A 24,838-nucleotide genomic window follows, 5' to 3' on the forward strand; every position below is an offset into this window, starting at 1 on the left:
TACGTGTGCAAGTGTGACATGAACGATACAGATCGCGATATTATGTTAGCCTGCTCTCCATCGTTGCATGCACTAGTGATATAGCAAATTATGGGTCGGGATTAGGAGGACGGATACTGAATCGTCGAACGAGGCACGGGCATGGTCTTGTCATTTGTTCTTTTCCGTAATTATATAGACATCCCATTAGCATCAAAAAATAAAGTATGGGTATATTTCATCATGAACAAGAACTATAAAAATGAATTTGCTACGTATCTGCTATGTATTCAATTGACTGGAAACGCTCGTGGAGTGCCATAATCAAGTTCGTAAGTCGTAAATTGTCCCCAAGATGAAATTGCATGCAAAATTTCAAGTCAATGTCATGGCTGCTCTCTCTCTCTCTCTCTCCATGTGTATATTGTGTATTTGAGTGTTACTCCTCTTCCGAGTCCCATATCTCGTCCGGTGCATGTTGCTGTTCTTCCTCATCACGAACGAGGCTCTCCGGCAGGATCTGACTGCCGGTCAGGAGCTGCGAGGCTTTGAGGCTCTCGAGCCCCAAGATTTCGCTATACGGCATCAGGACCGACGAGCCACCATGATCTCCGAATACAAGGCTCTCTGACGACTCGTCAGCGCCACAATTACGGCGTGGGTGGCTGGCGGGCACGGGATTTACCGTTCCAGCGACGACGTCGGGCGCCGGTGAGGACGGAGACGACGCGGTGGTCGACGCCTGCGACACAGTGGTAGCCTGCGACGGGCGCACGAGGGGCTGTTGCGTGTTGTATTTGCGCGCCGCGCCGCGCCGCGGCGGCCGAGGTGGTGCGGGCATCGTCGAAGGTGGCGGCCGTGCGTGCTGCCGCTGCCGCTGCTGCAACGGAGAGCTCGGCAAACAGCCGCCGCGACTGCTCGGTGGCATCGAAAGCCTGGCGGAGCGTCGCAACGGCGACGAAGAGGAGAGCGCCACGATCGGCGGCGTCGTCGTCGCCGCCGCGTCCACGTCGTCGTCCGGGTCCTCGAAGAGGGCCTGTCGGAGGTTCCAGAGCAGCTGGCTCACAACGGCGGGAGGAAAGTAGACATAGCGCGCCACATGGCCGTGGATCCAGTCTTCGGCGCGCATGTCGTCCTCTTGCGTGGGGTTGTTGAGCTCGTAGACCTGAACGGCGCGGTAGGCCCAGGTGCCGCGGCCGCCACGGCCATTGTCATGCGTCGGGTCGTGGCTGTGGCCGGCGACAAAGGCCACGTAACGCAGGACGCCATCGTGAAGGAGCCAGAAGCGCGCCACTTGTACGGGCACCTTGAACGGCAGGACGATGGCGTCTTGGTGGCCTGAGATTAGGTTGGCCACCGTGCCGTGGGATACCGGCAGCAGGATGTCAGTGCGTGCCGAGGCAGGCGTGAAACTCTGGAGAGTGGCAAGCGCCACGCGCTGCGACTCGAGCGGCGCGCCCTGCGTGTCAATTGGCTCGGGGTGGTAAAGGGGCGTGCGGAGCGGCCTGCCGCGATGCGTGCTGGGGATGTCGTTGGCAATCGTACCAGGCCGGCTTTGCGGGGGCTGCTTCAGCGGTTGCTTCTCCATGGCCGCCGCAGGTTTGGCGGACGATGGGGGAGCCGATTGTGGCGTGTTGGCGGACCTGGACGATGGTACAGGACTTGAGGTGCGAGGCGAATGTGCTGATGCCAGTGAAGATGATGGCGCATTGCTGGCACCAGCGCGCGAGGTGCCGCTCCATTTGTGCACGCTGGACTGTAGTTGGTCCATGAGGAGCTGTGTCTCGGCACCCGCTGCGAAGCGTGCCTCCTCTGCCTCATCGCTACTCGTGTCACTGTCTGTGCCAAAATCATCCTCATCATCGTCAGAGTCTGGGATTTCTCGCTCATCGCCAGTAGCGACTAGTGTTGGCGCTGCTCGTGGTTGTGACGGTGTGTCTTGTTTGGTGGTCTTCGGCAATGTTTGCCTGCTCACTACGGGGCTCTCTTGCGCAACTTGGGAAATCGCCGTGGAAAACGTCTCCTGGATCTCCCCGTCCTGGTTTTGGGTGCAGAGTGTTGCTGGCGCAGGTTCCTCGTCATTGTCTGTAGGCCTGTTCGTTTGCAGTGATGTAGCGGGAACTGCAGTGGGATGTGGTCCCGATTCCTCCGCCGGCGTGCCGAAGACGTCGCCCTGCGTCTGCGAGGGTGTGCCGAGTCGCGCCTGTGCGCCTCCCACCGGGCTCCAAGCCTCTGTAGCGTACGAATCGGCGATTACCAGCTCTGGCTTAATAGTCGAGCTGATGCGTTTCGTCGGCTTCCCGGTGAGCTCGAGTAGCGGCTTCGGCGGACTGTTCTGCCGTCGTCGTTGAGTTGATGGTGATTCATGCGGGTTGGGCGCACCATAGATGGCTGCAATCCGTGACGGGGACGGCGAGATGCGCTGCGAGGAAGGAGGTAGGCCAAATCGCAGGCTCTTGATGGGCGTCTGCGGTACGACTGACTCTTCGCGAGGCTGCTGGCTGTTCTGCGTCGTCACCGGCCGCTTTCTAGTGCGGGGTCGCGGCGACGGGCTGTGATCCTCCCACACTTTGGGTACAGCAACGAAGGTGGTCGTCTCGGCGCTTCTTTTGCTCGCCTGTGTGCCCATGGTCGGACTCTGTGGCTCCTCGTCGCCAAGCCATTCCAGAAAATCATGGTTTCTACTGCCACCAAGCTCCTCATCTTCCGAATCGGCGACGAAAGATGTCGTGCGACCGATAAACTGTGTTAGAGTTTGTGTGTGATAGCGACGTCTTGATGGCCCGGCGACTGGTGAGTCACCTAGAGTCCTCCTCCGTGATGATCGACTATTCTCATTCATCGCACTCATACGGTGTTCTTCGCCCAGCGTTCGTCTGCGTTTCGTCCTTCGCGTATCCACAAAACCGCCTCCACGGCGCCCCCTCACGATAGGTTCCTCGTCATCATCGTCGTCTTCTTCTGCTTCCGTGTCCGGCACTCGCAGTTCCTCCTCTGCATCCTCTGCCTCTTCATCCTCCAAGACTTCTATCGGCTGTAGCGGCGCGTGCTTTGCGGTGGGTGATCTTCTGCGCTTCGTACCTTTCGGCACATTGTTCTCCTTTTCTGTATTGTCATCTTCAATCTTGTCTGGGATCTCAACGTCGCTCGCATCAGATAGGTCCACCAAACTCCCTTCATTAAAGCCAGAGGCGAAGTCATACTGCGTAAGCGTCTTTTGTTTCAGGTTCGGCGTCGGATGCGTGCTGCTGCCTTCTTGGTTCTCTTTGTCGTCATCGTCGTTGCCGTTGCCGTCGTAACCGCCGCCTGCTCTCCGGTTTTGTCTGCCATACGTCCGTACTCTCCTTCTTCGCGAGGGAAACTGAAGTTGTTTTAGTGCTGGTGTCGATTTGTAGATAATGCTAGATGGAGGGGCCGCGCCGCCCGATCTTGTGCGTGGCGTCATCCTGGGCACCGCGGGGGATGGAGGTCGAAACCAGAGTCTTTCGTCGGTTTTTAAACTGCAAGGAAGGAGAAACCTTATCGAACGTCTTGAGAGCCTTATTTTGGCAACGAGATTTCGAGTTGACTCGTATGCGTTATTCGCCTCGCCACTGGCTATATGTCGTGTAGAATGGCCAAGTGCGGTGTGTAAGTGGGCGCGCACAAGACGGAACACAAGACGCGGTCAACGCGTCCACTTTAATTGGTCCCATTGCTAAAAAGCCTTGTACATCTGTACTTACATCCCTTGGCCGATGGGCATGAAATAATTTGTTTCCTGACTGGAGAAAATATGTCAACATTTAGAATTTTTGTTTCAATACTTCTTTCTGGTTTCTAAAGTGAAATTCATTTCTTTGGCCAGCGAGCTCGCTGCGTGGCCACAAGAACTGGCCTGATGGGTGCTGCTTTCCCACCATCAACAGTTTCAAGACTAAATATCCCTCCCTAGTCGTACACGCAATAAAAAAACATCAAGATTGGCCACCTTGCCCCTATCAACATCATAAGCCTCAGTTCCGTAAATATGTTCTAATCATTTTTCTCGAAAAGCCGCCTTAACTTCTGCTCTAGGCCATTCGAACGGCACATCGCCTCCATAAACATTCGTCGTTACACTTCCGATCCTAGTCTCAACCTTGCCGTAAAAGTTCTCACACTCAGTCAGTACCTTGGTTACGAGGCCACGACTGAGTGCAGGTTCATCGGCATCTCCAAAGTGTTTCTCAACACGCTTTCGCAGTGCATCGATACCTTTGCGAAGATCCTTGGCATCGTACATGCTAAGCACCTTGACAAAGACGGCCTGGCTGTTAGATGGCTGTCTGGCAATCGCAGTCGGCGACTTGCCAGTCTGGATTTGCGCCTCGATATTCTCGAGGTGGTCTAACAATTTGCCTAGAGGTCGGCGCATGACCGCGTTGAGATACAGTTCCATATGCTCATGGTACTCGGTATTTGCCTGATCTTTCCAGGTTTCAAGCACGTCCAAACCCCGCGAATCCGTCTCCTCGAGGAAATGATTCATGTTCTCGATTAATAGGATATGAAAGTTGAGAGCTTCCTTGCCTTCGGGGTCAGCTGTGCCTGCACCAGCAACACCAGTTGGGTTCTCGCGGGCAATGACCATCAGCGAGTCGAACATGGACTTGAGGATTCGATCATACTCGCGGTCAATCATGCGACGCAAGGGCAAGTTTGGATCCAATCCATCAATCATATTCTCAACAGCTGTAAGAAAAGTCGGAAACACCCGGATGAAGGAAATGACGCCCTTGCGTTTGTTAATCTTAACCTTGGTGTCCTCAATAGCCCGAATTTGATCGTTGACAAATTTGATAAAGCGACCTTCAAGTAGATCATGTACTTTCTGTAGCGTGGTGTTGAGAAACTCCTGGTTGGATTGACTGATTTCGGACATCTTCTTCTCGAGAACAGCGAGGACTCCAGCGCCTTGTAGCGGAAATTGGCCGAGAACCCATTCCATCAACCGTTGAATTTCAGTTTCCAAAAATGTGAAAATAATCTCCATAGAACGTGTCACACGTCGTGCCAGCTCGCGATCAGGTTCCATAAGCCGATGGCGTTTCAGATCACCGCCGCGGCGATTGTGAGGGGCGGTTGCCGCTACCGTGTCGGGGAAATCGAGTGACTCCAGCGTCGTGGCGTGAAAGAAATCAATAATGAAATTCTGTTCCATTTCGACTAGCGGGAGAAGGTCATCTAGGACAGCTCCGAAAACCTCAAATGGCATGGTGCGACCTTCTCCTGTGCTCTTCTCAGCAGCACGCGATCCGCCATCTGCAAGCGGTGATCGCAGGGCTCTCGCCAATGTTTGACTTCTCTTAACTGTCAGTTTTCTTGCTGCTGTGGCGACACCTTCCTGTTGCTTCTCGACTTGCGACGTAAACAGCATTTCGGCTTCATCGCCCGTCATCTTTCTGGCATTCTTACGCCAATGCGTAATGACGTTTTGAAATTCGGTCTTGTAAAGCGGCAAGCTCTTGTCCTGGTATATTTGGAGGACGCGGTTCCAGTTCTCGAGATCGACATCTCTAGCATATAGCATCAAGGGGCTGTACTTCCAGATGAGTTCTCTCCCAGCATTATGATGGCTGGCATCGGCCTTTTTTGATAGGGCACCATCCAAAGCACGCTTCGTTTCCGCATACGCAGCGTCGAACTGTCTCGCCATGAATTCAACAAGACGACGCATGAAAAGACCGCTCTCTTGCATGTACATCTGCTTTTTCTCTTGCACAATGCGCATCTGACCATAGTTGCTGTTGAGGCTTGATTCCTGGTCAATGCGCGAGTCTACAGTCTTTTCTTTCGATTTAGGGTCAATCTTGAGCATTGCTTTGAACAGAACAACAAGAGACCCCTCTGCATCTTCCAAACCACGCAAGGTGTCAAGTGGTGCGCGGTGCAGAGCTTCCAGATCATTACTTGTGATTGCGCAGGTCTCCAGAAGGGACTCAAGCTCTTTCTTGAGTAGCTTCTGGTTAGCGGTCTGCACCTGTAGACCTTGGCCTTGAGCTTCGATGTAGGCAATATCGTCCGACAATGTCGAAAGCTCCACAGAATACAGAGTCAAAAGATTATCAAGCTCCTCGCATTCGGTCATAGCCAGATTAACGCCTTCTTTGATAGCGTGTACTCGCTCATCTTCCTCGCGAAACCGCGCAAGCCAGCCACCGGCCTGCGCTTTGTTCAGCTCCCTGTCAATGTCGATTTTCAATTCTTCGGCGTTGTGCGAGCGCATTTTGTCGCCAGGAACCCAGCCAAAGTAGTCCAGCCATTTGCCGAATTCTTGACTTCGCCCATCCAAGATTGTGGGGTCGACTCCGAGTGCTTGAAGATATCTCGAGTCGTTACCAGCCGCGACTGCCCGAGCTGCTTTCTCCTTGGCTGCCTCTTCCGCTTGCTTTATGGCAGCTTCGCTAGGACCCTCTGTCTTGGCTAGCTGCGGTTCTTGTACTGGCGGCGACGTAGAAGTAACCGCAAGTTCAGGTACAGTAGGTTCTGGGGCCTCTGGCACGGGTGTAGCGGGTTGGGGGGATTGGTCAGCAGGAGCAGGAGTAGGAGCTGCGCCTGAGGCTGCTGAAGTAGTTTCAGGAGTCTCTGGTCGATTATCTCTTGACATTGGCCGCGGGGGTGCAGGAACCACACCAGTGATACCATCAGGGCCATCGCTCGTCTTCTGCTGGGCCATCCGCAGCCTCTCTGCAGCGCCGCCAGGACGCGGTTTAAATGCCGATGCAGCAGAAGCAGCATTCGCAGCCTTCCAGAATACACCAGCAATATCACCTCTTGATCTCTTCGATTTGATCATGGGTCCCAGGCCAGGCCGCGACTCTTCCTCAGGTTCGGTGGGAACCGGGGGAGGGGCCTGTGCAGCCTCGTCAGGCTGAGAGGCAGAGCCGCTTTCGCTTTTCATGCGTGTCAACGCAGAAGAATTCATACCTGGCGGTTTCGGTATTTCCGGGGAGGACTCTGCCTCCAAGGCACCACCGGATGCGCCATTCATAGGTGAGTCTCGATCGCTGTTTCGGGGTGGTGGGTACACCGGTTCTTTCTTGTTGATCGGGCTATTTAAAGGCGGCGGCACAACGCCCCTGTCCTTCGGGCGTGACGGGTCCATTGGGGGTCGACGCCGTTCCGGAGGCGGAACTTCGGAACCTTGAGGTACATTGAGTGGTTCCTCTACGGCGCCGCGAGGATCACCAAACCTGCCTGGGGCGGCGGGAACGTTGGGTCCGTTGCGGGACCTGGGAAGTTGACCAGCGGCGTCGTCGCTTCTTGCTGAAGCTGACACGGATGTGGCAAAAGATTCTTGGCTCTTGTTGGTTTGTGCAGCCCATCGCGGCGGGGGCAGCCGATCCGATCGCTCCTTGTTGTTGAATGAGGAATCAACACTGCTTGCAGGAGAATTCGTGCCGTTTATAGGAGGGCGGAAGGGCGCTTTTTGAAACCTAGAGGAGTCGGGGGTCGCGAGTTGTGGTGCGCCCGATGGCGTCGACAGAACAGACGAAGGCGCCGAATCCGGCCCTGGAGATAACTGAGAAGCTGTTGTCGCACTTGGCCGCGGGGGCGCACGTCTTCCCGCCCCAATGACTTGGTCTTGCTCACGCTGGTCAAAACCATTCAACTCGGGAACCTTGCCTCCCGTATATTTGCTGTAAATTTTGATCAGGCTTGCAACGAAGAACTTCTTCTCCTTGTCTGTCTGGGCTTGCCAATAGTATTGCTTTCCTAGAGTCACTGTGAATCCAGTTTCGCCAGCCCAATCGCGCAAGTTGGGATTGACCAGAGGGCCGGTGTATGATTCTATGTGGCTCAGATCATCAAGGTTCCAGGTCTTGCCGATGGAAAAGGACCCGTTGGCATTTTCTTTGGATTTATGCATGCGCACCCGGCCCGATTGGCGGACAGCGACAATGATAACTCGAGGCTTTTCGGAATCGGGCGTTCGAGCCTGGGGAGGGGGGGGTGACGTAGGGTGAGTCGAGTATTCTGTAATTCTAATATGGGTAATGTAGGTTTCGATCACTTTAAAAACGATGAGATTAGCAGGATAGCACGATCACCAATTTGAGTCCCATTTTTCATGGTCGTGATGCTGTCATGGTAAAAGGTGCAGGCTTACTAGAGCCGTCTTGGTCTTTTTTGCTGAAGCAGCTCTCGATTATGCGGCGCTTCTCATCCTCGAATCGCTCGGCCCTGCTGGCCGCCGCGCCAGAGCCGGCTCCGAATGCGCGGTCCATTTTCTAATGCGAGAATGGTCATGAAGCAGAGATCGGGAGATGATGGCGCAGCATAACGGTGCAGCCAGCCGTGGCACAAAAGGAGTGATGTCGGGAATGCGATGTTTGAAGGTGGCGGGAGTGTCGCGGGCTGGAGTTCAGGAGTGCGGGAGCGCGGCGGTGGGTCTGCCTTGGCTCATTGGTGACTACCTAGGTAAGCTAGGTAGGTACCTACCTTACAACCTCCAGCCAGATTCCAGCTGGGCTTCCAGGTTCTGTTCAGTGGAGGAGCTCCTACTTCCTTCCAGGCCTACCTAATTAAATGGTCGTCGTCAACAGACACCGCCCATGTTCTTCGGTGACATTCAACTACGGTTCCGGGTCAAGTCATTGTCCTGAAGCTTCGTATGCTATATTGTGCTACCTTAATCTCCAAAGTGCATCGAGTTCTCGATTTCTCTGCGAGGCCGTACTCTGTAGCGTCAAGCGTTCACTGGGCTGCGGTACCCCAGCTACCTCGGCCAGCTTCTCTCTTAAGATTATTAGCACTAACTGGCCTCATCCGCACCTGGTTCACAGTCGCTTCTCAACAATGGCCTTAATCTTTCCGACATCCGCCGCTTCTACTTTTCTGCCCTTGAATCCAGTCATTGCCGTGCCCATAAAGATTGCGTTGTAGATTGCTTCTTCTGTCGCATCTGCCGCCGACTCAAAAAGGCCGTTGATGGAGTCATTGTCGGTCATCTGGACCGTCATCGGACTCGGCTCCAGCGGATTGACGGGACGCGAGGCTTGGCCCGACATGGATATTTCCTGATACGGGATCTTATTCGCCGTAGAGAATGCCAGGAAAATATCGCCAGAGGTATTGTTGCCGTAGCCACCGACTTTAGCGAGCCCTACCGTGGCACGCTTTGCCAGTCGCTGCAGCTGAACGGGCAGCAACGGCGCATCCGTTGCGATAACAATGATGATGCTTCCGTCCTTCCTAACTTCCCGCTCAGAAGTTGCTGCCTTGCCACTCTGCGCTGCCTCCTGCTCTGCCTTGAGGATCGCTCCGACGGGGACACCTCCAACGTGGAACGTATCGGCGCCGCCATAATTGGCCTGCACCAGCACTCCGACCGTGTAGTCAACTTCGTTGCCACGTTCGTCGCGACCCTTTACAATTCGGCTACTGGATCCTGTGCCAGCCTTGAATCTATGGCAGATCATGCCAGTTCCGCCTCCTGTGCAGCCCTCAGGAACAGCGTCTAAAGATGCATTCTCGATGCTGTCAATGACGTGTTGCGATGTCAGTGGAAACCGACTATGGTCACTCAAAAAGCCATCATAAGTCTCTCCAACGACAGGAACAATGAACAGGGGCATTTCACCCTCGTCATCAAGGTGATGTCGGTAGCAGTATTCGTAGATGCCCCGGTAGGCGTCGCCAACTGTGCCCGTAGATGTCAGGAGAATTGGCGACGTGAGGAGACCCGTCTCTTCAATCCAGTGAGATCCTGTCAGTTCGCCACACCCATTGAAACGAAACACCCCAGAGAAACTGCAGTATTTATGCCAATCCCGTCTTGGTAGAATCGTCGTGAGCCCAGTGTTGACGTTCCTGTCTTCGGACTGGATAGTTGTGACGTTCACCAGCACACCAGGAACATCAGTGATAGAGTTGAGTTTACCAGGACTAAAGCGGCCGAGGGGAAGACTTGCAATCACCTCCCGCACTCTAAATCGCCTCACGCTCGGATGGATTTCGGTCATGATCGTGGTTATTGATTATGTTTCGTTTGGTTGCTGGTGTCGCTTGCTCCAACGTGCTCGAAATGTTAAAATGTCCCGATTTACAGCAGTCCCCTTGACGAAAAAGCCAATATGTTGCTTTACAAACAAGCCGAACTTGCAGAGATATGTGATGTCACTACGGAATATGTAGCTGACGATTGTGCCAACATCATAAATGACGGGTCAACGCAATGGTGTACGTAACGTAATACAGTCACTCACCGAGCGCGGGTGGGGGAAGCTAGGTAGCCTGGTGATGATGGTACTTCCTGTTTGCCGCCAGCGTGCTCGTGCGGGAAACCAGACTATGGTCCATGATTGCAGCACTATCTATAAGTATGATGTTGTTTGGTCAAGTTTTGCTTTACCACTGACCTTCTTGTACCTTGGGCGGCACCACAGTGCAGTAAGGCATGACAGGGGCAAGACGCTTAGCATGCATCTTGGCCTCAGAACCGAATTGATGCCGGCTCATTTTCAGGTTCATAAATCGTCAATAATTAATTTTCAACTATCCCACGACCTGAGACTACTGCTCTTGGCTCCGACTGGCCCAGCGGTGCACCAGCTTATTGTAAGCCATGGGCTACTAAACTGCAGGGTAGGCTCACAATGGAGTTCTGTCATTAGGCGAGTAATGAGCGGAAACCATGGCCTGAGGCTGGTAAAAGCACTAACATATGTGAAGGACAGAAAATGAACTCAAGTTCAAATTGTACTAAAGAAGGGTTTTTCGTTTCTTTCCTTACCTAACACCTCCTTCCTACCGTGTAGGCGACCTTGGTCGCTGTGGTAGTTGTATCTCTAGCGGGTATAACGGGTGTCACGGACCGGTGTTGTAGTGTGGGTGGCGTTCAGAAATGCCGACCAGAATTGAATAAGATAATGGTGAAGACACGAGATAATATGACTGTGAAAAGGAAACCCGAATGCCACTAGAATTCTCTACTCCTGCGGGCTCTGTCTTGCCCACAGAAGCCATCCCGCAGATGTTCAAGGATGCGGCTTTGATTTCCACAGGGTGACGCTGGCAGTCCGCCGCTGGCCCCGCTATCAGCAACATAAATCCGGGGTACGGAGCAACACCCGAGGCTCTAGACACGGACCGATCTCGCCCCCCCTCACTCTTGACTTTTTGCCGAAACATCCCATCTAAACGCGCACCGAAGTTCGATTTAAACCCTCAATTGACAATCCCACACCTCTGTGACCACATACCATTTAAGTTTTCACAATGGTTGCACCTATCCGAGTGGTGCCCAACGTAAGATGACGTGCTTGCCTGTACTCTCACAACACACCACGAAGGCTGACCTGTATGTTCTCATTTCCGCTACCCAGGCGGCTGTACGTGCGAGCAGCCTCCTCCGTACCATCCAGTATACACACCCACCTTCCTGTCCGTGCCACTCCAACCCGGGCTACCACCAGTCCCAGCCGGCAGTGCTGCCCCGACGCGCCAACCCGGGCTACCGCCGCTATGCAACGCCCACGAAGACAGAGACGCTCAAGGAGTACGCTTTTGAGATGGCGGCCTCCTCGATCCGCTTCGGCCCCGGTGTCACGCAGGAGGTCGGGATGGACTTCAAAAATCTTGGCGCTAGGCGCGTCGCCGTGGTCACCGATCGCACAGTGGAGAAGCTTGATGCGATGAAGCAGGTTGTTGAGGGCCTCACGCGTGAGGGCATCCCCTTTGAAGTCTTTTCTGATGTTCGTGTCGAACCAAAAGACAGCTCGTAAGACCTGAGATATCTGTATCAAAACGAGGGTCTTTGTTCTAATATTCATACGTAGCGTCAAGGAAGCCATTGCCTGGTCGCGCCCATACCAGCCAGACGCTTTTCTCGCTGTTGGTGGCGGTTCGGTCATGGACACCGCCAAGCTTATGAACCTGTACACATGCTATCCAGATGCTGACTTCCTTGACTTCGTCAACGCACCTCTTGGAAAGGGCCGACCTGTCGACAAGCCGTTGAAACCTCTCATTGCCGTTCCCACCACTGCAGGTACCGGTAGCGAGACCACAGGCACCGCTATCTTCGATCTCGTCGCAAAAAAGGCTAAAACCGGTGTTGCTCATCGCAACCTGAAACCCACTTTGGGAATTTGTGACCCTCTCAACACGAGAACTATGCCAGCGGCTGTCAAGGCCAGCTCCGGTTTGGATGTGTTGTGTCACTCTCTTGAATCCTGGACCGCGATACCTTACTATGAGCGGACACCTCGCCCGGCAAACCCCATTCTGCGACCTGCCTATCAGGGCGCTAACCCCATTTCCGACGTCTTCTCTTTTCACGCCTTACGTGCCACTGTCAAATATCTTCCCCGCGCTGTTAGAGATCCAGACGACTTTGAGGCTCAGAGTGAAATGCTTCTGGCTGCAACACTAGCGGGTGTTGGTTTCGGCAACGCTGGTGTCCACCTTTGCCATGGTAAGTGATACATTGATATTATTAAATAGAATATGACCAGCGTCTGATACTTGAAATATAGGCATGTCCTATCCCATCTCTGGACAGAACCCTGCTGGATACAGACACTCTGGCTATGACCTTCCCGCACCACTGATTCCTCACGGAGTCTCAGTCGCCGTATCGGCACCGGCTGTCTTTCGATTCACCGGTGCCTCTAACCCTGAACGCCATCTTGCTGCTGCCGAAGTATTTGGTGTCGACATCTCAAATGTCAAGCGAGAGAGTGCCGGCGAGGTCCTTGCCGAAGCGCTAACCAAATTCTTGGCCGATCTAGGCGACCAGCCGAGCGGTATCAAGGATCTTGGCTTTGGCAGCGAGCACATTGAGGCTCTGGTCGAAGGCACTCTCCCTCAGGCCCGTGTGCTAATGCTTGCGCCTGGTCTAGCCAAGGAGCTAGAGACCGAGCGTGATCAGCTTAGGAAGCTGTTCGAAAATGCCCTGTCACACTAGTCATAGGAAACCCCCGTGCTTATTTTGTCGGAGTTGTGTAGATAGGTAGCGGCAATGCATGTATGTATTGCTTTTCCTCACTTGAATTTGTCCGGATTGCTTGGTATCATGTGTCGTAAAACGGCTATTTGCTTCACCATACCAAGCTTTCTCAAATCGGATGCATCGCGTCGGTCTGTTCGTTGCGTGCCGTTCGAATAGACAACAGTATAATCAGGTAATGTGGTGCCGGGTGGAATAACGGACATGGGGGATATTGTGCAGTTCTTGTACCATATTTAGTAGTTGCAAACTTGCGCAACGAGGGGAGCGAGGTCAAAAGACATACCGATCCAATCTTAGTGCCACTGCCAATTTTGCTTCCGATCTGAACCAAGCAGCCTTCACCTATCTCCGTACCACCTGATTCTATGATAGAGCCGACTTCGATCTGGACGTAGTCACCCACAGCGACACCCCCGGCTCCAGCAGTTTCTGGATTCTCGGGCCTGGCGCCAATGTGAGCCCGCTCGTGAATGATACAGCGTCGTCCAATGAGAACGCTACCGTCATTGGACTCAAAGCGGCAGCGTGGGTGAATCACCGTTTCAGCTTGCATAGTGATCGAGTGTGTGCCTTGGAGAATGGCATTGTCAGATATTATGAGGGAGGACGAAAAGTTGACTGGTGGCTTGGGACCGGATCTGTCAATCGCCGGCAGGATTGAGTGGCGTTTGCTTGACATGTTGGGCTCCGAATTTTTCTGTGAAAGACTTATTGCGATCGCCAAGTTCTAAAAGATGAAAGAATTTGTTTGCTGGGTAGAAACAGTGCCCGCGGAAAGTCTGGCGAGAGACGACCTATAAGGTTCGTGAGCCTCAACGCGCTGGTAACGGAGCTATCCATCTCCGGAGGTGGGAGCTCCTGCTTAACTGACTTTCCAAGTTCGGCCTAGTGTCAACCTGAATGGTTGCACGTATATGATGTTGAGCAATACAAGGGTGTCCACGAAAAAGTCTATGGACTCCGCTGTACTCGATAACAGCTATGCTTAGTCATATTTGTGGCTCGCATTGGCCAACCACATCGTCCGCATTTCTGATGCTCAGATTAGTTGCAAGGTCGCCCAGCGAAGTAGCGCACAGCACGTCTTTCAACCCCCAAACCGTTCAACGGAAGCCAACAACATGCTGTCCACGAGAGCGGCCCCGAAGACGGCCGTCAATGTCTCACGGACCGCCGTGAGAGGATTGGCCACCGTCCAAGATGGCACCCCGAAGCGCACCTACGGCGGCCTGAAGGATCAGGATCGTATTTTCCAGAATCTGTACGGACGCTACCCGGCCGACCTCGCGAGCGCAAAGAAGATGGGCGACTGGCACAAAACCAAGGAGATCATTCTTAAGGGACACGACTGGATTATCAATGAAGTCAAGGCCTCCGGTCTCCGTGGCCGTGGTGGCGCGGGTTTCCCCTCGGGTCTGAAATGGGTATGTTGTAGAGCGGCTGCTCCGGTGTGGAGAGTGGCGAACACAGCAGCACTACTAACGAACCCGTCTGCAGTCTTTCATGAACTTCAAAGATTGGGATAAAGACAACAAACCCCGATATCTCGTCGTCAACGCTGATGAAGGCGAACCCGGAACCTGCAAGGACCGCGAAATTATGCGCAAGGACCCCCACAAACTCATCGAGGGTTGTCTCGTCGCTGGCCGAGCCATGAACGCGACCGCTGCCTACATCTATATCCGCGGTGAATTTGTCTACGAGGCTGAGGTTCTCCAAAGGGCGATCAATGAAGCCTACAAGGACGGCCTCATTGGTAAGAATGCATGCGGTTCTGGCTACGATTTCGATGTTTTTATCCATCGTGGTGCCGGTGCCTACGTCTGCGGCGAGGAGACGTCCTTGATTGAGTCTCTTGAGGGTAAACCTGGCAAACCCCGTCTTAAGCCACCATTCCCTGCCGCTGTCGGCCTTTTCGGCTGCCCCTCTACCGTCGCCAACGTCGAGACTATTGCCGTAGCTCCCACCATTTGCCGTCGCGGCGGCAACTGGTTTGCCGGCTTCGGCCGTGAGCGCAATCAGGGCACCAAGCTTTTCTGCATTTCCGGCCACGTCAACAATCCCGTCACTGTTGAAGAGGAGATGTCTATCCCTCTTCGTGAGCTGATTGATAAGCACTGCGGCGGTGTCCGTGGGGGCTGGGATAATTTGCTAGCTATCATTCCTGGTGGCTCTTCCACCCCTATTCTTCCCAAAAACATCTGCGACGATCAATTGATGGACTTTGACGCGCTCAAGGACAGCCAATCAGGTCTTGGTACCGCTGCTGTCATCGTCATGGACAAGAGCACCGATGTCGTACGCGCTATCAGTCGTCTCAGCCACTTCTACCGCCATGAGTCTTGCGGCCAGTGCACTCCTTGCCGTGAAGGCAGCAAGTGGACCGAGCAGATCATGTCGCGATTCGAGAAGGGTCAGGGCCGCGAGCGTGAGATTGACATGCTTCAGGAGCTCACGAAGCAGGTCGAGGGGCACACCATTTGTGGTAAGTACTTGTCGTGTTGAGTTGCAGAAAATTGCATTCAGAAACTAACATACCGTTTAGCTCTGGGAGAGGCTTTTGCCTGGCCCATCCAGGGTCTTATCCGTCACTTCCGCCCGGAGCTGGAGGCGCGCATGGCGAAGTTTGCTCAGGAGAACGGTGGCCAAGCTTTCGCTGGCGGTTTGCCACGCACCGCGCGCGCTGAGGGCAAGCTTCTGTCACCTGGTCAATAATTGTAATAGTTGGAGTACATGAGGGTTGCTAAGCGAGATTTAGATGTTCCGCGACACTCAGAGCGCAGTTGCGCTACTTAACCCGCACATTGCTGCGGCTGTATCTATTTTGCTATGTTGTCAATGGAATTTCTTACAATTTGAAGTGTTCATAGTATTTTTTACTTCTTTGGAAGGGCAATGTATGATCTTGTTCATCTGCTTCTGGTGCGCCTTTCAAACCACTCTGTCTACCGCCATTGCATAATCACGCCTATAGCAACGTAATCATCATAACTTGGAAAATCCCTTGTAACATGGGCATGTGTTTTCGGCGCTGACAACGAGCTAATAACAAGTACTGAAGTGGGCCGAAGGCGAACTGCAGCTCGATGTGGCCATGTCGAGCAAGGATTTCCAGTTAGGGGCTCATAATTGGTACTAACAACTAAACAAGATCCAATGGCATAATATTAAACCTCGCAGCGTAAGCGTCAAAATCCTTTCGCATGCGGATGCAACCCTTTTTTCACTCGGCTCATACACGTTGGACCAAATTCTTCCATTGCAGCTACCATCACATTAAGGAAGTTGCGGTGCAGCAAACATGGCCAAAACCGTAGAAACTTTCATCGCCTTCGGGGCGGATATCTGTATGTTCCCTCTAACCGGACGTCCTCGGCAACCCCTTCAGCTCGATCCAGTTTATCGCTGACCCCTGGCTTCCCTTTCCGAAAATAGTCGCTCTTGAGCGTATGATGCGTCTCCTCCAGGGCATTGGCATGATCTTCACATCCTACACGGGCCTGATCGCGCTTGCGCAGCCGTCGAGCAGCGCCGCCCACCACCTCGCCACGCGCGTGACGCTCGTCGCGCTGCAAGACTGGCTCAACGTGACGCGGCGCAGCCTGCGCACCTTTTGGTTTCTGCGCGCCTTCCAGGGCAGCTACGCGCAGTACCGTGCCGCCACCACCGGCGGCGGCGGCGGCGGCGGCGGTTCCTCCGTCGCCGGCGTCGAGGACCTGCTCGACGTCGTCGCCGGCTCGCTGCTCGGCATCTTTGGCCTCCTCGAGACCATCACCCTGCCGGACATGACGCGCATCCCGGGGCTGGCCGTCTTTGGCGCCGACGAGACGCGGCGCCTCAACGTGCAGGCGCAGATGTTTTGGCTCCTGGCGCTGCTGGCAGCGGTGCTGGGCTCGGGCGTCCGCGTCTTTCGCGCTTTTGCCGAACGTGCCGTGCCGGCTGGCGACGACTTCGGCGCGGGCCTGGAAGAGGAGGAGGAGAAAGACGAGGCGGATGCGGATGCGAAGAGCGGTGGCGGCCGCAAGGGGGAAAAGGGCCCGTCGACCAGGAAGCGCGATGCGGAGCGGAAGAGGAAGCAGGACAAGGCGCAGGCGGCCAGGAAGACGAGGGCGCAGATCTCGGCACTCACGCTCAAGATTGCCAGCGACACCCTGGACATGGTCATTCCCGCAAACGTCTGCGGATGGTCCAATTTTCATCCTGGTCAGGTCGGTGCTGCCATGGCGATTACGTCTTTAATCACGTTACGCAGCCACTGGGAACGTTGTGGAAGAGCCGTGCAGTAGATTCGTGTTGATAGCATGCAAAAGTTCCGACTGTTTTATTAGGCGTCGTTGTTTTTCCCAAAGAAGTACTCTTTAATAGACTTGATAATAAACCAACTTTAATGTATACACTCCTTGCCCCTGTAGTTTCCAACAACCAATATCATTGGTATAACCGAACAAAAAAAAGCGAGAGCTCGCTCGAAAATTTCCCACACGCCGTCGAGCACCTTGCCAATATTTAGTGCATCATCTCGAATACAAAATCTGTCATCTTTGCCCCCCGCCGGATCCTAATTGTAGAAAATGAAACCCAAGTTTTGTGCAATCATGAATATATGCAAATCGGGTAGGTCCTTTTCGTTAGTATAGTTTCCATATACTCATGTCGTCATTGTGCTCATTTCACGTTGAAGAGAAAAAAAAGAGCGAATTCTTTCACCGTCGACCACTGATTGTAAAGTTTCCAGTGCCCACCTCCACCTTCCAGCCATCTTGAAGAAGAGCAGCGGCCACTGATCTTCTCAATTGGGAGACGCCACCGGCACTGTGTCGACCAAGTCCAGTAATTATGACAAGCGGGTTCGTCTTGGCCTCCTGAGCCTTGTACTCGCCCAGCTGCTGCCACCAAGACGTGGCCTGTTGGCGCGCGATACGAGTACCATCCGCTACCGAGACACCGTGTAGATCAATGTTCCGGCCGTAACTCTGCTCGTCGACTAAAAGATCGGCAGCCGCGGACGTGGCGGCTTTGGCGCCGCGGGCGTGCACACGGGCCTGCTCGGTGTAGTAGCTGGCTGCCTGGCGGTAGAGCCCGTTCGAGCCCCCCTTGCGGTGCATGTTGGCGGCTGAGGCTGAGGCATCGCGTTTGGCCTGGTGGAGAGACTGCGACATCTTGATGGCCTCTGAAAAGTTGCTGGCGGCGGGAGACGAGTGGACGGCCGGACTAGATAGTTTGGAAGGGGAGAAAGACCCCGCGTGGCGTGGGGGCGAGCCCGCGAGCTCATCTACTGGAAGGGGCTTCATGATGCATTCGAGCGTCATTCTCTGGCCCTTGCCCTTCCTGGCACGAGCGAATTCCTTGCTGGCGAGTTGGGCCAAGTTATCGGAAAAGGACATAATTGAGTCTGTCGCGCTAACGATACCCTTGAGGTACTTTTCGGGGACCTGCTTGTATTTGCGTGACAGAAAACTTAGAGTTTCGTTTGAACTGGTATCGTCGATGGGGTCTGGGTCCTGTGAGAGTCGCTGGTCCAGAATGGCAATCACCGTGGCTGGGGACGAGCAGTGATTGTCATAGTACGTCTCCGAAACAGCATCGAAAGTGAGATTGAATCGTTCTGCAATGTAGCCAATGTCTGTTTGTTCTGCAGTGCAAGTTAGCAAAAAGGTCAAAAAGTAGCGAAGTGACGTCTAAGCACACCTTTGGCCTCTCGAATGAGGTCTGCGGGAACAGCATTTTTCGTATCTGGCGAGGGTTCTCTCCGCCTGCGCCCTTTTCCTTTGCCCTTGCGTCTTGTGGTCGACTCGGTCTGGGCAAATCCATCAACGCCCTTGGTCTGCTGTCCGGTTTCCTCCAGGTATTGCATATTGAGCAGATGGTCTAGTGCAGACTGAAAGTCATTGTTGCACTTCTTGAGAGCGTAATTTATATCGAACTCTTTTAGTTTGGGAAACATGGCATGCAGCTGCAAGCTTTTATCCTCGGCACTATCGTTGTTGAATGAAGTCACCCGCGGTGCTACCCAGGCGTCGTCCCCCAGATCAGAAGTCAAACTTGGGCTGGTAGAGTTAGTTTCTCGATTGCCAGATACATGCTGGCTCGTGCTTGTTGCAGATGTGACGGTGTGCGTATCTATTGTGTCCTGACTATGACTGTCTTGGAAGCCAGTGACGCCGCTAGGATTGAAACCACTATCTTCTTCCGCGAGGACATCTTGGGACAGGTTTTGCAGGACTTCCGTAGCCGCAGCAAAACCTGACTTTTTGTAGAGCTCGTGGTCACTTGCTATGGCTCTGACAAGAGACTCGTCTAGTAGAGTCCTAAAAGACTCCTATAAGCGCGAGGGGGCTTTAGCAAAGACGATAGTGGGAATGCGATATCTTTTCACTAACCACAAGCTTTTGCAGAAAAGGTTCGTTGCGCTCGATTTGAGGCATTTTGCGGTATGCAAGATATTGATTCTGAAAGTGTAGGTGTGAATTTAGACGTGGATGTTGTTTTGAGTGTAGACCGATGCCACCACAGATTGTGAGCAAGATGAGGAAGTTATAGAAGAAGAAGGAAACGTGAAGAAGGGGGAGAGAGCGATGAATAAAAGCTGACGGAGGTATTTAATCGACTCATTTTCGACCATTATCCCGCCTCAAATAGGCAGAAAACTAGGTGTAGAGTCGCCATGAAACCATACCGAGAAGCGTGGGAAATCTGTGGCGGCGCCATCACAATGGACTTCTAAAAAAATCACGTGCGGGGTAGTCGGTTCTGAAAAGGGCCTAAACGCCGACTTACACGACTGTAGTAAGAAATAGTCCAAACATTGAATGTTTTTCTGATATGAGTGTGATTCTAAAATTGATGTAATTGTTCTCAATGATTCTGGTGGGTGTAAGAGGTGTGAGAGGTTTCTGGAAGGTGGCGGAAGGTGTCAAAAAGGCTCTAGCGACCTAATCGTGAACAGATGCTTGCCCGCCTGCAAGAGTGGTTGACTGCTACTGAGTAGATATCTAGGTTTTCATTGTATCCATTTTGTTTCTCTTGCGCAGAATCTAGTTTCTTGATATACTTTGATCCTGACATTGCATATATTGATACACTTGTAAAGCATATTGGCGAGTCAGGCTAAAACAAAAATACACATGCAGAAAATACTACTTCAGAGGGCCTCCGCTTGTACATACCCGTGCATGCCGTGCACTCAATCATCCCCCTTGTACGTCGTGGGTAACTGAGTACCTACTTATTGGGTCATGATGGATGCATTACGTCAGGCGCACCAGCTCAGACAGACTAGTACCTGATTATGGCGTCGACTCTTCCTTGGGACTTTTGTTACTTATCCGCTCAGCCTTGCAAAGCACATCAAAAGTTGGTGGTCTACTTTCCACCATTGATTGTTTTCAAGAGAGACAAAGTAACCATCTTTACGATGAGATTCCAGAAGCTGTTGTATTGCAGTCAAATTTGGGTTACTTGCTTGCTTCCTACCTTAGTACCTAGGTATTACCTACCTAGGTAGGTAGGTACCTAGATCGGCACCTACCTTAAGTACCTAGTACCGACTGGCGCCCACTGAGTATTTGAGCTATCAAGCTACTTAGGCAGGTACCAAGTACTTGATGAGTAGGAACCTGACTCCTGTAACCACCTCGCTAGGCCCACCGGAAACGCTTTGGGGAAGCCTGTCATGCGACGCCCTGCTTTAACGCCACAACGCTAACTTACTGCACGTCGTCAGTAGTTACGATGTAACTACGGACACCCGCGTTGCCTACCTTACCTTATTACCTCCCAAGTACCTTGGGTAGCTTCTCAAACCGTCTCCCCGCCCGGCTGCCTCTTTTCTCAACCATCACTTTGTCTGCTCCCAAGTATTCCTCGACATCCCCATCTTAGCTCCGACCTCTGCTCAATCCCAACTCATAACCTGCAGCTGGCTGCAGCTTCCACAAACCCGACGCGCCCCCGAGCGCTCCGCCGACTCGCCATGCGTCATCACGTTGTCACTGCCCAATTCGCAGCCGCCTTCGCCATCGGCACTACGCTGGTCAGCGCCAAAGAATTTACACCTAAGCATGAACAGGGGCGATGTGCTTTCCGTGGACAATGTGGAAAGCAGAGCTTTTTCGGCAAGGAGCTGCCTTGTGTCGATAATGGTCTTGCCCAGGACCCCGAGGCCGAGCTTCGGAGCGAGCTAGTCGACCTCTGCGGTGAGGAATGGCGTGAGGGACCAGTCTGCTGCACCCTACCGCAAGTAAGTCACAGTCCCTGTTTCAATATAGCCATCTCAAAGTTGTGCTAACGCGTCCAAGGTAAAAGCTCTCAAATCCGAGCTTGGAACGCCCAACACATTGATCGGATCGTGCCCTGCATGCAAGCACAACTTCTTCAACACGTTCTGCAAGTTTACTTGCTCTCCGGACCAGTCGCTATTTGTCAATATTACCAGTGCTGCCGAAAAGGGAGACAATTTGCTAGTCACCGAACTCGATCACCTCATCTCGGACGAATATGGCGCTGGTTTCTATGACAGTTGCAAGGAAGTCAAGTTTGGCGGCGCCAACTCGAGAGCCATGAACCTCATTGGTGGTGGTGCCAAGGAATATACTGCTTTCCTCAAGTTCCTCGGAGACAAGAAGCCATTTGCCGGATCTCCGTTCCAGATCAACTTCCCGCGAAGCTACGACGACCCGGCGATGGGCCCTCTAGACATGAAACCAAAGAAGTGCAATGACGAAGACCCAACCTATCGTTGTGTCTGTGTTGATTGTCCTGAGGTCTGCCCTGATCTTCCCGAGGTCAAGGAAAATCATTCATGCAGAGTTGGTACGCTGCCGTGCTTGTCATTCGCCTCCATCCTCATCTATAGCGTGCTTCTCTTTGCTGTGGCTGCACTCTTGTCTGGCCATGTGGCATGGAGAAAATATGCCAAAAGACGAGCTGAACGAACTCGACTTTTGCACGAAGCTTCTCATAGTGACGATGAGGATGAAGGTGGCCCTGTACAATCTGAAGCTATGCGTGATCGCCCCGTCAAACGATACTGGTTAAATGACCGATGTGACAAAGCCTTCTACCAGCTTGGTCTCTCCGCTGCGAGTGCCCCTACCCTCACAATTACCATTTGCCTTGTTATTGTTGCGATTCTCAGCGCTGGCTGGGTCCACTTTGATTTGGAAAAGGAACCTGCTCGGCTTTGGGTTAGCCCATCCTCTGCAGCAGCACAGGAAAAGGCCTATTTTGACAACAACTTCGGGCCTTTTTATCGTGCTGAGCAGGCTTTTCTCGTCAACGACACTACTTCGGATGGACCATCCCCAGTTCTCAGCTACGAAACGCTGCAGTGGTGGATCGGTGTCGAAAGGAGCATCCAGAATCTTGAGAGCCCCACCTATGGCAAATACCTTCGGGATCTCTGCTTCAAGCCTACGAACGATGCTTGCGTTGTCCAGTCTGTATCGGCATACTGGCAGTCTCAGGGTGGCTTTGGACGCGACACATGGCAAGATGAGCTACGTGCCTGCGCAAAGAGTCCGGTAGAGTGTCGTCCCGAGTTTGGCCAGCCTATCGAGCCAGAGATGATTCTTGGAGGTTATGATTCCGACGTGGCGAAAGCCAAGGCAATCACTGTTACTTGGGTCGTCAACAACGCTCTTGGAGACGCCACCGAGGTTGCTCATGCTGTTGATTGGGAGAACGCTCTTCGCGACAAGCTTCTCCAAGTTCAAACAGAGGCTGCTGAACGTGGTCTCCGTCTTTCTTTCAATACCGAAATAAGCCTTGAACAGGAGCTTAACAAGTCTACAAATACTGATGCCAAGATTGTCGTCATCAGCTACATCGTCATGTTCATCTACGCCTGTTTGGCCCTAGGCACGCCACTGAAGCACATCTTTCGCAACCCTGCCGTACTTTTGGTAGAATCCAAGGTCACTCTCGGGTTAGTCGGTATCATTATTGTGCTCATGTCCATCTGCGCGTCTATTGGATTTTTCTCATGGGTGGGCCTCAAGGCCACTCTGATTATTGTCGAAGTCATTCCGTTCATCGTCCTGGCCGTCGGCGTCGATAACATTTTTCTCATAGTCCACGAGTTGGACAGAGTAAACTTAAGCTGCCCCGACCAGCTGGTGGAGGAGCGAGTCGCCAGAGCGCTCGGCAGAATGGGACCTTCGATCTTGTTCTCCGCTCTGACGGAAACCGTCGCTTTCGCCCTTGGAGCAGCCGTCGGCATGCCCGCTGTTCGCAACTTTGCTGCCTACGCGGCTGGTGCCGTCTTTGTGAACGCCATCTTACAAATGACCATGTTTGTGTCTTTCCTTGCGCTCAACCAGTTACGTGTTGAGGATTTCCGTTGTGAGCTGTGGCCATGGTGGCAAGTCAAGACGGCCAGAGTGCATCTTAGCTCTGGTAGCGGATACGCCACGGGTAGGGCGTCGGATGTTGATGAAGAAAGTATGCTTCAAGTGTTTATCAAAAACACCTACTCAACTGCCATTCTTGCCAGAAAATCCAAGGTGATCATCATCACGGCATTTCTGGGCATGTTCGCTGCTGCGGTAGCCTTGTTGCCAACCATGCATATTGGTCTTGACCAAAGAGTTGCCATTCCCGATGGGTCGTATCTGATTCCGTACTTCAACGACATGTACGCTTACTTTGGCGTTGGACCCCCTGTTTACTTTGTCTCGAGGGACAATGTCGCACAAAGGTCCGAGCAACAGGAACTGTGCTCAAGATTTACCTCTTGTCAGCAACTTTCGTTGACAAACACCCTTGAAATGGAGAGGCGCAGGCCCAATGTGTCGTATATTGCATCCCCCACTGCTAGCTGGATCGATGACTTCTTCTTGTGGCTGAATCCAGCTTATGAGACCTGCTGCACCAAGGGCGGATCTGCTTGTTTCGCGGACAGAGACCCGGCCTGGAACACTAGTCTTTCAGGCATGCCTGAAGATGATGAATTCTTGCACTATCTTGAGAAGTTTTTGAAGAGCGATGCGGACGAGGAGTGTCCGCTTGGAGGCAAGGCCGCATATGGACAAGCTGTGGTTCTTGACGAGGCTGCCACTGGCGTTAAAGCTAGCCACTTCAGAACGGCGCACACGCCGCTCCGCAGCCAGGAAGATTTCATCGGCGCGTACTCATCGGCGCGGCGCATCGCGTCCGACATTTCTGAGCGAACAGGGGCCGATGTGTTCCCGTACAGCGTGTTTTATATCTTCTTCGATCAGTATCTCACCATCATCCCGCTCACCGCTGGGCTCCTATCCGCGGCCGTTGGTATCATTTTTGTGGTAGCTTCCATTCTACTCGGCTCCGTCCTCACCGCTGCCGTTGTGTCCGTCACCGTCGTCATGAGTGTTATCGATATCATGGGCGCAATGGCTATTTTCGGTGTGTCCCTTAACGCTGTGTCCCTCGTTAACCTTATCATCTGCGTCGGCATCTCGGTCGAGTTTTGCGCGCACATTGCGCGCGCTTTCATGTTCCCCTCGCGAACCGTGCTTGAGAGCAATACCAACTCCCTGCGCGGCAAGGACGCTCGCGCCTGGACAGCGCTTGTCAACGTTGGTGGTTCCGTCTTTTCCGGCATTACAGTTACGAAGCTGCTTGGCGTCTTCGTCCTCGCCTTTACGCGCTCCAAGATCTTCGAAATTTATTACTTCCGTGTGTGGCTCTCGCTCGTCGTTTTTGCAGCGCTGCACGCACTGGTCTTTTTGCCGGTAGCCCTAAGTATTGCCGGAGGCAGCGGTTACGTGGATCCAGAGAGTGAGGGCACAGCGGCACAGGACCTCACAGACCGTCGGTGGCGAGCCATTCGTATCGGCGATCAGAGCGACTCGGAGGATGAATACTGAACAGTGTCATGGATGACAGAGCAATAGATTGGCTGTC

The 24,838-nt window shown here is 53.1% G+C and overlaps 7 protein-coding genes across 7 annotated transcripts; 3 read left to right on the plus strand and 4 right to left on the minus strand.

Moving 5' to 3' along the window:
- Positions 1 to 418: 418 nt before the first annotated feature.
- V2A60_009983 (uncharacterized protein) lies at positions 419 to 3,424 on the minus strand (the record flags this gene model as incomplete). The annotated part of the gene is made up of 1 exon (XM_083261244.1): positions 419 to 3,424. The coding sequence occupies one exon, from the start codon at positions 3,422 to 3,424 to the stop codon at positions 419 to 421; it is 3,006 nt and encodes a 1,001-aa protein (XP_083117370.1).
- Positions 3,425 to 3,997: 573 nt separating this feature from the next.
- Positions 3,998 to 8,228, minus strand: V2A60_009984 (exocyst complex component Sec3-domain-containing protein; the record flags this gene model as incomplete). The annotated part of the gene is made up of 2 exons (XM_083261245.1): positions 3,998 to 8,013; positions 8,111 to 8,228. The coding sequence occupies 2 exons, from the start codon at positions 8,226 to 8,228 to the stop codon at positions 3,998 to 4,000; spliced, it is 4,134 nt and encodes a 1,377-aa protein (XP_083117371.1).
- A 552-nt stretch (positions 8,229 to 8,780) lies between these two features.
- V2A60_009985 (P1 family peptidase) lies at positions 8,781 to 9,965 on the minus strand (the record flags this gene model as incomplete). The annotated part of the gene is made up of 1 exon (XM_083261246.1): positions 8,781 to 9,965. The coding sequence occupies one exon, from the start codon at positions 9,963 to 9,965 to the stop codon at positions 8,781 to 8,783; it is 1,185 nt and encodes a 394-aa protein (XP_083117372.1).
- A 1,255-nt stretch (positions 9,966 to 11,220) lies between these two features.
- On the plus strand, positions 11,221 to 15,670 carry V2A60_009986 (hydroxyacid-oxoacid transhydrogenase; the record flags this gene model as incomplete). Its single annotated transcript, XM_083261247.1, has 8 exons — positions 11,221 to 11,250; positions 11,328 to 11,722; positions 11,781 to 12,418; positions 12,480 to 12,885; positions 13,328 to 13,480; positions 14,004 to 14,379; positions 14,453 to 15,440; positions 15,501 to 15,670. 8 exons carry the CDS (start codon positions 11,221 to 11,223, stop codon positions 15,668 to 15,670), a joined length of 3,156 nt encoding a protein of 1,051 aa, XP_083117373.1.
- A 586-nt stretch (positions 15,671 to 16,256) lies between these two features.
- On the plus strand, positions 16,257 to 17,241 carry V2A60_009987 (peroxisomal biogenesis factor 11; the record flags this gene model as incomplete). Its single annotated transcript, XM_083261248.1, has 2 exons — positions 16,257 to 16,302; positions 16,391 to 17,241. The coding sequence occupies 2 exons, from the start codon at positions 16,257 to 16,259 to the stop codon at positions 17,239 to 17,241; spliced, it is 897 nt and encodes a 298-aa protein (XP_083117374.1).
- A 417-nt stretch (positions 17,242 to 17,658) lies between these two features.
- V2A60_009988 (uncharacterized protein) lies at positions 17,659 to 19,380 on the minus strand (the record flags this gene model as incomplete). Its single annotated transcript, XM_083261249.1, has 3 exons — positions 17,659 to 18,587; positions 18,644 to 19,274; positions 19,336 to 19,380. The coding sequence occupies 3 exons, from the start codon at positions 19,378 to 19,380 to the stop codon at positions 17,659 to 17,661; spliced, it is 1,605 nt and encodes a 534-aa protein (XP_083117375.1).
- A 1,547-nt stretch (positions 19,381 to 20,927) lies between these two features.
- V2A60_009989 (sphingolipid transporter) lies at positions 20,928 to 24,801 on the plus strand (the record flags this gene model as incomplete). Its single annotated transcript, XM_083261250.1, has 2 exons — positions 20,928 to 21,194; positions 21,253 to 24,801. The coding sequence occupies 2 exons, from the start codon at positions 20,928 to 20,930 to the stop codon at positions 24,799 to 24,801; spliced, it is 3,816 nt and encodes a 1,271-aa protein (XP_083117376.1).
- Positions 24,802 to 24,838: the final 37 nt, after the last annotated feature.

The sequence above is a fragment of the Cordyceps javanica genome, chromosome 7, assembly GCF_051103115.1.
Source record: "Cordyceps javanica chromosome 7, complete sequence".
Classification (NCBI taxonomy): Eukaryota; Fungi; Ascomycota; class Sordariomycetes; order Hypocreales; family Cordycipitaceae; genus Cordyceps; species Cordyceps javanica.